The sequence below is a fragment of the Phoenix dactylifera genome, chromosome 9 (genome assembly GCF_009389715.1).
Source record: "Phoenix dactylifera cultivar Barhee BC4 chromosome 9, palm_55x_up_171113_PBpolish2nd_filt_p, whole genome shotgun sequence".
NCBI lineage: Eukaryota > Viridiplantae > Streptophyta > Magnoliopsida > Arecales > Arecaceae > Phoenix > Phoenix dactylifera.
Window position 1 is genome coordinate 16,140,073 of NC_052400.1, and position 11,519 is coordinate 16,151,591.

Genomic DNA, 11,519 nt, shown 5'->3' on the forward strand with positions numbered 1-11,519 from the left:
ACCATCCCGACACCAATCCCGGCGCCCACCAAATCCAGCCAAATCCCGACGAAAGTCGCCGGTTGCTTCGGATGAGAACAATGACATCTGCCTACCGTAGCCATCACCATCACCTTAAATCTCCATTACATCTCCTAACGTGTTCAAGAAACTGGTCCAATTGGATTGCTTGTGAATCAGGGAACACGATGGAAACACCGCGGAAGAACCGTTAGGGTTTTAATGTAAATAAAATTTAATTTTTTTCTTCTCCCCCAAATTCTAGCCATTATTTTTTTTTGACGCATTTTTTAAAAGAGTTACGAGTCTTCAAAAGAAAATATTGATCTTTGAAAATTTATATTATTTTCAAAATATTATGTATCTTTTCATATCCGGATAGAATCTATAAATAAACTCTTATAAGATATATCCATACACAATACCTTTTTCTCGGTTTCAAAAATTTTGCTGCTCTTTTATTTTTCATTTTTCTCCTCATATATATATATATATATATATATATATATATTTAGACAGTTAAAAAAGTTTTTCAGATCAAGCCTCCCTAACGACTGTGCTTATTAGAGAAAGATCGGACTAGATCGAATTATTATATCTTCGAGACGAGATCGTGTCATAGATACATAGAACGAATCACATTCTTAGAGCAGTATGTACTATATACCATGATGTATACAAACTTTTTCAGAATTGATTTTGGAAAAAAAAGCTATAGATATAGAATTTTATTTAAATTCATTATATTAGATCACAAATACTAATTTTTAGGTGCAAATTCTTCTCACATAAACCTCCAAGAACTAGAGAGAAAGTGGCCGCAATGGAAAGGACTCGTTCGGAAATAAACGCGTTTGCTCATGAGCCATGAGCAGGCGGATGGCTTCCTGAAGAAACAACAGGAAATAGAAAGAAGCAGGGCACCATGAACATTATTAATACGAGAAAAGGTGGTGAGGAAAGCTGGGTTGGATTGCAGCAGAGGAAAGATGGGCAAACGAAAGAGATAGAAAAGCTTGCAAAAAGGCGAAGACAGCATCTTGATGTTGGGTCGTCTCGGTCTCGTCATTGGCTGACAAGCCGACTTTGGTTTATGTTTGTATATGGAGTTGCGGTAACGAATTGCCAGACCAAAACATGAAGACTGTAGAATATTGGCCCGACCGGTTTTTCTCTGGTGCAGGGAATTAGGACCAGTGCATGCTGTCCGGATCATGAATGGAGGAGGGACGGCAGCGTTTCGAGTGAGTTGACCGAGTACTCTTAGCTTTTTTTTTTCTCTCTCTCTCAAAGAGAAGAGAAAAACTATTGGTTTTGCAGGAGGATAAATCATGGATTCTTCCTCGTTTACGTGGACCGACAAAGGACCACCACGGCTGAAACTATACATCATGATATCAAGCGCCAGCTTGGGTTATTTGTTTTATGACTGCTAAGAGTAACTTCGTACATTTATATTTTGAATGCAGTCCTTGTTAGGCTAGAGGTTGTGTATGTTTCACATGTTCTTCCCCTCCCTCTTCTCATGTTTCAATTATGAAAGATTTTGCCATCTTTCCTGTCCAACAGTTGCAGATGTTTTCTTTTTCTTTCTTTAATACTTAGGGAGACATTATTAAAAAAATTGGTAATTACAGAGAGTATGAGTTACTGAAAGTAGAGAGTCTCTTAGATCAGAACTGCAAGTGTTAGTTGTAATCTAACAACTGCAGATGTATGCTAAGAGGTTGTACATGTTTCACGTGTTCTTCCCCTCCCTCTTCTCATGTTTCATTTATGAAAGACTTTGCCATCTTTTCTATCTAATAGTTGCGGATGTATGCCAAGGGAATTAACTTGATTGGGTCCCATAGTTGGCATTCCTCTCTAAGGAACTTTGCTTTCAAGGTAGGCTTCTGGATCAAACCCTACTGGTGGCACATCCCTAGCTACCATGTTTCTTAAAACAGATGATTGCAAATGTAAGATTTCGCTATATCAGTTTTGTATTAGGATTATGTACTAATTACAAGCAAGCAAAGGAAAAAGGTGGAAGAGAATAAATAAAATATAATTAAGGGTCTAAATTAGTAAAATAGCAATGTTATTAAATTTATGTTAACTGAGGATATAATTAATGCAGATCATCTTTGGATGCAAGCTAGTGACTTTGAGATGTGCGTTGGCTGCATTGAGAGATCGAAGTGGATCTCAAGCTACTTTACACGCCCATTTCTTTTATTTTTAATTTTTGAAAAAACAATTGTCAAAACTACCATCTTATGGGATATTTTTTCAAAAGCATTTATTAGTACTATGCTAACCAAAAAAGCATTTATAAGCGGTAGACTTTTTTATCCTTGTCGACAAATTGAAAGAAGCCAGGTACTTCAATTAATATGAGAAAAATAGATTGTTTTAAGGTGTAGTAGGTGAGAGCTTGTGGGCTTGTCATACCTATAGGGCAGACCGAGTTTAACTAAATATGTAAAAGTGTTGAAAAATTTATTATATTGGTACAACTGCAATAACATAGCCAACAATATGTAAGTCAAAATCCATGAAGAAAAAAAAACATTTGAATAGATTCTTATGAATTCATTTTTTGGAATAACTTGGAAAATTATTTGAGTTCATATATCCGGAGATATCCAGAGACTAGGTTATCCTTTATTTACTTCGAAGGAAAGGCAAAACCCTATGTAAGTCAAAACCCATGGAGAAAAATTGAACATTTGAATAGATCCTTATGAATTCGTTTTTTGAAATAATTTGGAGGATTATTCGAGTTCATATATTTGGAGATATCCAGAGACTGGGTTATCTTTTATTTACTTCAAAGGAAAGGCAAAATTCTATTCTTAGGAGAGCCCTGAATATTTGTTAATTATCTACACGACAACCAATACATATTGTTTCTTATCTAACAATTAAACTAAAGAAAATGAAGTTTATAAAATAATTATTTTTTTAATGTAGATGTTAGGTGTAGTAATTTATGATTCGACCCATCAATCTTATCTGCAACTTTGGAGTTGGCATAAATGGATTCAGGTCATAAATGGTTCAACTTATTGAGACTCGTTTATTAAATAGGTTGAGTTTTTTTACCCGTTTAAGCTATTTTGACTTTTTAATAGATGAATTAGGTCATCATTCGATCCATTTAACTTGTCCAAAACCTATTTAACCAATTTTTATTTAATTTAGTCTGACCTACTTAACATGTTTAAGCTTATTAATTTAATATGTTAAAATCTATTAATTTGTTTAATTCAATTCGATTTGTTTAGTTGAAGTAGGTTACCTGTTTAATAAACAAATTATATTTAAATCTGAATTGTTAACTTGCTTAATAAAATAGTTGGGTTCAGGCCACTAAATTTGGACCCATTATGCATCCGACTCAGCTCGACCCGATCCAATTGCCACCTACAGTAGATTGGAGTACCTTTTTAACGTGTCGGTAAAATAGTCCTCAAGCTTGTTCAAAGGTGATATAACCTATCAGTTCTCTCTCAAACAAAAGGAGGTCGATTGCAAACTATATTAAACTCCAACATCACGTGGGAGAGAAACCGCCTTCCAAGAAGTGTCCAATTTTAATAAATAATGAAACAAGTTGATATCACTTTCTCTACCTTCCACATTTCTCGAGTCAAAACTCCAAAGATTCACATGAAACCACGCAAGTTTGGTATAATTGTTGGGAACGAAACTTTTTCTTCCCCAGTTCCAAACTCCAATGTTCTCTTTTTTTTTTTCTTTTTTTTCTTTTTTTTTTCTTTTGGTAAACAAAAACTCCAATGTTTCAAACTCCGAAACAAACCACTGAAATAAATCCATAAATTAAGGGGTGACGGAGACATAGGAAAAAGCTTTCATTTTAGCGTGAGGTGGAGGTCCAGCACCAAACTCAAAAAGTTCCATGGCATTGAAATCTCTCAATTTGGAGGCAGTTAATGGCAGACATGGTTAAAGTTTCCTTGCCACATGAGGTCAAATTCAGGACCTTTAACCCCCTTGAAACAAGGGCTCAAAGAAAAAATAAATAAATATACTGTACTTGAAGCAAGGCTGAAGAAGAAATAGTGCCATTAATTGGTACCTCAGCAAGATAAGAAAACGTAGAAAACTTCTTGAACTTTTTTTTATACAGGGATGCTATTGTTTTATGATATCATTGAACCATAGGAGATTGATTAAGCCATGGCCATATTAATGTTTAACTTGCTAAGTGCCGGCCTAAGCAGCCACCGGCCATTCTCATCAGATAAATGTGTGACGTGTGGGGAAAATGTCAAGAGTGGCAGCAAAAGACTTGTACGTCAACGCAAATTAAAGTCCATTTACGCGGTACTCTCACAAAAGTTGTACGAAAATACCAACTAGAATTAGTAACCTCATTATATGTGAAGTGGTATTCTCTTTGACCTTCGTAGGCCGCCGTCCGGTCTCACTTGGAACATGAGAAAATTAGTTCGACCAAATAAAATTGGTCCTCTTTTGGAATGGTGATGCTGCGAGCGCTGGCAGCCATAAGTTCTTGTTGAAGACTACGTTAATAAGGGGCTACCTGAAGTGATTTTGTCAAGAATACTGACTCTTGGGCATTGATTTCTTTATCATAGTTATAGCCTGTGAGACAAGCCTAATTCGGTTGTTGCAATTTTGTACATGAGATATATTTCATAACTTGCCTGCAAATGCTACATATGTGTGAATAATAGTTTAGCTGCCGTTAATTTTTTAACTATGCAAAATATAATTTAATGATCAAAGAGGTAACCTTAATGATGATTTTGGATATATCTTTGGTGAGAAAAGTTTCATATATTTGATTTGGTAAACTTTAAGTTAAGGTGGAGATTTGTTGAATATGCCGTGAATTTAGAAAGACAAACAAAAAACTATCTTTCCGAAGCAAAGGGCAAGTGGAGATAGCCCCTTTGGTCATTATAGTTGTTTTGTTTGGGCTGCACAATTGGTTGGCCCAGGGTGCGAAGATAGAGCCTCCATGTGCTAGACTTACCTGATTATTAGAGGACACCGATTCGAGTAAAATCGAATTATTCTATTATATATATCTTTTGTAACCTCAAAAAAAGAACAATTGAGTGTACTAGAAATAAGATATATTAGATTTAAAAGAAAACCTTTTACTCTATGATCTCCATTTTTTATAGTGAAGCTTTTGCATCATCTCTGTTTATGGACTTCAATCAACATACCGAGCTACATAAATATTATGTATTCTTATTATTCTCTCTTTTTCTTTTTATTTTGTTATCCTCTTTGTACGTCGCAATAGGGTATAGAAGTGTAGTGAAACGTATTTTTTGAAAAGTGCTTATGGAGAGTTTGGATTAATACATGCTTTAGCACTAAATCTCTCTCTCTCTCTCTCTCTCTCTCTCACACACACACACACACACACACACACACACAAATGCATCTTTTGTACATATGGATATGGGTTAAAGTCTTGGACCACCAGAATGATTCAAGCAATTAAGATGAACATAAAAAATATGTCCCCATCACAATCATATGATGGATCCATTTAAGCTAATTGAGAGGAACAAATACATGAAAATAGACTAAACCGAGAATCAAGGGAGAGGGTATTGAAATATAGAAATGAAAATCTGAATAGGACTGCGAGAAAAGTTTGCAGTTCTCCGTCAATTAGCAAGGAAAAGGAACAATCTGAAAATAAGATATGAAAAATTAATGCTTGCAATGGAACCCAAAATAGTTCTTCAAAGAAACGTGGCCAATTTTTATAAGATTTGACAACAAATTTCCTTTCAAAGTTGTCACTTTCACTGTTGAAATAATGCTTAACGGCCATGAAAAATAAAGAGTACCAAACCACAAAGCATGAGCTCCAAGTCCAAGTACACATCAGCATAACATCATATCTTTGGTATTTTCCTGACCTCGAGTACCTTACGAGGCGCAAGTGGCAAACTACTTCTAGGCTTTTAGATGGACGCAAAGGTCCAGCTCTGCGTCATGTGCTCCTCACCCTAAACCATATAAAAAGTTTCCACTCGATGCATTCTTGCTTCTACGTATATCTAGCGTAACCGTCCAAAACAAGTAATTGACTTGGAATATTTCGGACCGGAAATGATGATAATACCATAGAATTAACTAGGATTCAAAGTCAGCCAAAAGATAAGACTCCCTATACCCAACCAAATCTAGTCAGAATACTGTTGTTGTCTTATGCTTACATGAAGTAAACTGACATTCATGGAATGCTTTCTCAGCCCGTGGTTTAAAATTTACAAACCCTATGTCGCATTCTGCGTTGCAACTTTTGCACCGCAAGATACGGTATGGCTGTAGATAACTGCCGCATCATCCATCTCGGAGGTAAACGTGCATAAAATGTAGGTGCGCCGTGTATTGCACTCACGGTGTTTCGTTGTAATTTAGGAATGAATGAGATAGATGACATGGCGGCTATCTACAATGGTACCGTACTCTACGGTGTAAAAGTTGCTTGGTGGCAGTAAGTGCACTTCGATGAACCAGAGAAACTATCATCTTATAGAGATGATTTCATGGTTCGCATTTGACAGTGATGTTTATCTGTGTTCATTGCGTATCCGTCAAGAAAGGAAAATTAAGGGCTGTTTAGGCGAAGGCGATCTATGGGCACAAAAATTTCGGTCATTCGCCTCCATCATGCACTGTATGTCATATGTTTGAAGGAATTCCTTCTTTAACATTTTTTTTGAGAAAACAATGTACATCCTTAACAACATACAAGGTGAGTAGGCATGAGACACCATGCTTCATATCATGCGATTGTACTTTGCACCAATTGTAGGAAAGGGTTAATTTATAGATATATGGTAATCTCATGGATGATTGCAATCCATATGATGTATGTAAAAGGAAATTATATGACCATAAGGAAACCCCATGAATAACACTTAGCACATATTTTCACATGCATGCATGGATGTAATTCCTATTGAGTATTGCTTGTTGCTTGAGTGGCTGTTGTTGATCTTCTTTTTTTCTTTTAATCTCTAACCAATCCTCCATTTCTTTATTAACTACATAAATCGCGCTGTTAGAAACTAATAGACATGCTGAGCTTACAAGACCATCAATGCATGGATGCAATAATGTTCAATGCTATGTCGCATATATCATTGACCTTGCGATGTGACATCTAATTGGATCTTGACCTCACCACAGATTGCCTTGGCTTCTGGGGCAAGTATAGGACTTCTCCTAATGAGGTCCGATAACGACAAGGATTTTTTTTTTCTTCTTAGCCTTCAGGTCTTTTGGATTTTGGTACAGTTTTGAAGATGGACCCACTTACTGGTTTGCATATTGTGCGACTTTGCATAACTTCCACTCCCATTTTATTCCACTCTCCTTCCTCACTTTTGGTGACCCACAGGAGAAGAATCACAATAATTTTCTTCGATTTCCAGTGAATTATTATTTGTCATTCAGATTAATCAACATTTCTTTTCTTTGTCAATCTCTTTATCTAACTTGGTATGCTCTTAAGCTTTCATAAGATTATATCCGCCTTATCTTATTTCAACTTGCTCCCCATATTTTCTTTATTTATTTATGTATGATTTTTGACAAGAGTCTCTTTAAGTTAATTGTTCATATTTATCATTATATAATTCATTTTACTACATTTAGCTTCTAATTAGATGAAGAGTTAGGTCTCTCAACTTTGAGTGGTAGAACCTAATGATTATAAAAGTTAAATCCTCAACTCAAATAAATAGTTTTTTTTTCTTTTTTTTTAGAACCATCTCTGATTCAAATAGTCAAGAAAAAAAAGCCAGATATGCCCAACATACACACACACACATATAAATATCCAAATTTTTGTTAAGAAATGTCCTAAAAGTATATAGAACATAGTCATTGTTTCCCTTTTTTTTCTGGGAGCCTAATTAATTCCAAATATGGTTAACAAAAGTAGATGTTGTTGTCTCCTTCTATGATCCAGCAATCAACTTCATTGTGGAGGATGATGCCCAAAATGGGGTATACATTTCCGTTCCCTGCCAGCCACCTTTGGAGACCCACTCAACCTACAAGCCGACACAAACTAAGTATTGCTTCAATTTCCTCCACTAGATTCGAAAGTCCATGCAGCATCACAATAAATTCTTGTGCGAGACCCAAAGATCCAAGAAGATTTCAGAGTCATCATCTTGCGCCTATTGGATGACTTCAAACGATTAACGGATCGTTTGGCAACCATTAAATGCAACTCCGTCCTTCCGCGCGCTGGCGTTGGAGGTGGGTGGGCGCGGCAGCGGGGGGGGGGGGGGGGTTCAACCACCGGCCGCAGTCAGCGCGACGTTTGACCCAACGAAAAGGCCACCATTTTCCGTGTTCAATACTATTTTTTTGACCGGTCGCCATGTGGCCCAGCCAGCACACGTTATAAAGGGAAGAACACGAGGAACCAGAGCCTGCTTCCATTGTTCCTCCTGAACTCTATGAACCGTAGCATTAATGGCAAAAATTTTCAACTCCGAACAGCTTTGTCTTGCACGGGGGGGTGTTAGAATACCCGTAAAGTAGCTCCGCGGTTCAACTCACACTGGGAAGTCCTTCCTTCCTGGATCCCTTCTATCTCCCATTGAATTGTGCTACGTATTAGTTTGTTGGTCTCAACTTAATAATTGGATATTAAATATATTCTTTTCCAATCCAACTGCTTTTGTCTGTGCGAGAAAGTAGAGAAGTCGAAAGGATTAAAAAGCGAGTTAAAAAGTAGTCATGAAACCATGCTATGTGGACATTAGTAGCTAAGACCAGGCAAACACGGCTCTTGCTGTTGTTACTTAGAAAAAGCAAACAAAAAAAAGAAAAGGACAAAGGATGAAACCTATAATAACGATAAAAAATAGTAAAATAAGTAAAATAAGTAAAATAATAAGCTGGTCTTCCTTCCCGTTCCTCCCTATCTCAGAACAAACCGCGTTTTTCCACGATCTCAATTCCAAACCCATCTCAATTTGATTTGAAGAGTTCTAATAGGAAGCAGGCTAATATAAAACGCCTCCTTCCTTTGTTCATCGATCCTCTCTTCCTTTTTGTCGAGAAAACCAAACAAATCGCCGATCTCCCTCCATTCCCTTTCTCTTCTTCCCTTCTCCTCTCTTCTCTAGAGTCCTTTTAACCTTGCTATAACTGTTTAGCTATTAGTTTCATGAAGGAGAGGCTGTAGAAATGGCTTCTCCCAATAGTAGAGTTCCCATCTTCTTGGCTCTCCTCTTGTGCTGTCTTCTCCATCCCTGTCCCTCCTCAGCTTCTCTCTTCAGCTGGAGCAGCTCCAATAATTCTCTGCTCCCCGGCATCGAATTGCCGAGCCACCTCAGCTTCAACGCGGTCACCTCATCGGATGGATCCCGCTGCAATCACAACCTCGACCCCGCCAGCCCCTCTGGCGAATACCGCCACGGCGACTCCATCGACGGCGACAATGAAGACGACGACGAGCCTCGGAAGGAGAGGGCCGCGCCGGCCTCATCGACCTTGAAGCTCCACCTCAGGCACCGATCGGCTAAGGACCCCGGTGCCGCCGAGTGGACTCAAAAAGAATCTCTCCTGAACTCCTCCCATAGAGACCTTTCAAGAATCCGCACGCTTTTCAGGAGGATTGTGGAGAAGAAGAACCAGAACACCAGCTCCCGCCTGGGGACGACCGCCGGCAAGACCGGTCACCGCTCGATCACCTCCGAATTGGAAGAAAAAATGGCAGCCTCGGCGCCGCCGGAGCTCGCGGGGCGGCTGATGGCCACCCTGGAATCCGGCGTCGCTCTCGGCTCCGGCGAGTACTTCATGGACGTGTTCGTCGGCACGCCGCCGCGGCACTACTCCTTGATCCTAGACACCGGCAGCGACCTGAACTGGATCCAATGCCTGCCGTGCCGCGACTGCTTCGAGCAGCACGGCCCCGTCTACGACCCCGCCGCCTCCTCCACCTACCGCAACGTGAGCTGCGCCGACCACCGCTGCGGCCTCGTCTCGCACCCGTGGCCCTGCCGCTCCGGCGACCAGGCCTGCCCCTACTACTACTGGTACGGCGACCGTTCTAACACCACCGGCGACCTCGCCCTCGAGACCTTCACCATCAACCTCACCTCCGCCGACGGCGCCGGCGCCGAGTTCCGCCGCGTCGACGGCGTCATGTTCGGGTGCGGCCACTGGAACCGGGGCCTCTTCCACGGCGCCGCGGGCCTCCTCGGCCTCGGCCGCGGGCCCCTCTCCTTCTCCTCCCAGCTCCGCTCCCTCTATGGCCACACCTTCTCCTACTGCCTCGTCGACCGGAACAGCGACCTCACCGTCTCCAGCAAGCTCATCTTCGGCGAGGACCGCAACCTTCTCAGCCACCCCGATCTCAACTACACCTCCTTCGTCGACACTCCGGGTAAAGAGGACAGCCCGGCCGACACCTTCTACTACGTCCAGGTAAAGGAGATTCTCGTCGGTGGGGAGGCGCTGCATATCCCTCCACAGACGTGGGAATTCTCGCCGGAGGGGGCCGGTGGGACCATCGTCGACTCCGGCACGACGCTGAGCTACTTCGCCGACCCGGCCTACCGAGTGATCAAAGAGGCCTTCGTCGGCAAGGTGAAGAAGTATCCGGTGGTGGAGGACTTCCCGATATTGAGTCCTTGCTACAATGTGTCCGGCGTCGAGAAGGTGGAGATGCCGGGGTTCGCGATCCGGTTCGCCGACGGGGCGGTGTGGAACTTCCCGGTGGAGAATTACTTCATCCGGGTGGACCCGGATGAGGTCGTCTGCCTCGCCATCCTCGGCACGCCGCGGTCGTCGCTGTCGATACTGGGCAATTATCTGCAGCAGAACTTCCATATCATGTATGACATGAAGAAGTCCCGGCTGGGATTTGCGCCGATGAGGTGCGCTCAAGTGTAGCAATTCTCTGCTCCATTAGATTGGAGGGAAGGATTTGCGCCGATGAGCTGTGCTCGAGTGTCGCAATTCTCGGCACTATTAGATTGCAGGGAATCAATTGAACAGTCCTCATTTTGATGTGAGTGGGAAAATGATCCATCCATACTGGTTTTCTACAGGTAGATAGATGCAAAGGATAATTAGACTGCAAGAATTTTGGGTTTCTGAGGAGGTAATGGGAGTTTTGTTACCTCTCAAAGAAGAGGTAAAGAAAAAGCTAAACAGTGTGTCATATCCATTTTTTTTCTTCCCTTTCTCCTCACTTTTTTTTTTTTTTTTTTTGATTTTGGTGTGCTCTTGTAATGGTAGATTATTATAAGATGCTGAAATACTTGTTGCACAGAAACAATTTCAGTTTGGTTTATGGGAATTGATGCTTGCAATTCCCTTTTGATAAATGTAAGAAAGAAAATTCAAGGCTTTTTTTTTTTCCTCGGCTGGGTCTAAAAATTCCTGATATTTTTTTTTTCAAGCATTTGGAATGTGCTAGTTATTTAGACTTTCAGCTGTTCGGCTTCTTGTTTTTGTTATACCTAAGATGATCCTTATAG

At 40.5% G+C, this 11,519-nt stretch overlaps 1 protein-coding gene across 1 annotated transcript; it reads left to right on the top strand.

Moving 5' to 3' along the window:
- Positions 1-8,492: 8,492 nt before the first annotated feature.
- LOC103698460 (aspartyl protease family protein 2-like) lies at positions 8,493-11,401 on the top strand. Its single transcript, XM_008780515.4, has one exon. It carries the CDS (start codon positions 9,220-9,222, stop codon positions 10,927-10,929), a length of 1,710 nt encoding a protein of 569 aa, XP_008778737.1. The 5' UTR covers positions 8,493-9,219; the 3' UTR covers positions 10,930-11,401.
- Positions 11,402-11,519: the final 118 nt, after the last annotated feature.

Bases quoted from the DNA above. Each gene is read 5' to 3' on its own strand.
- LOC103698460 (XM_008780515.4), top strand. From the start codon at position 9,220: ATGGCTTCTCCCAATAGTAGAGTTCCCATCTTCTTGGCTCTCCTCTTG.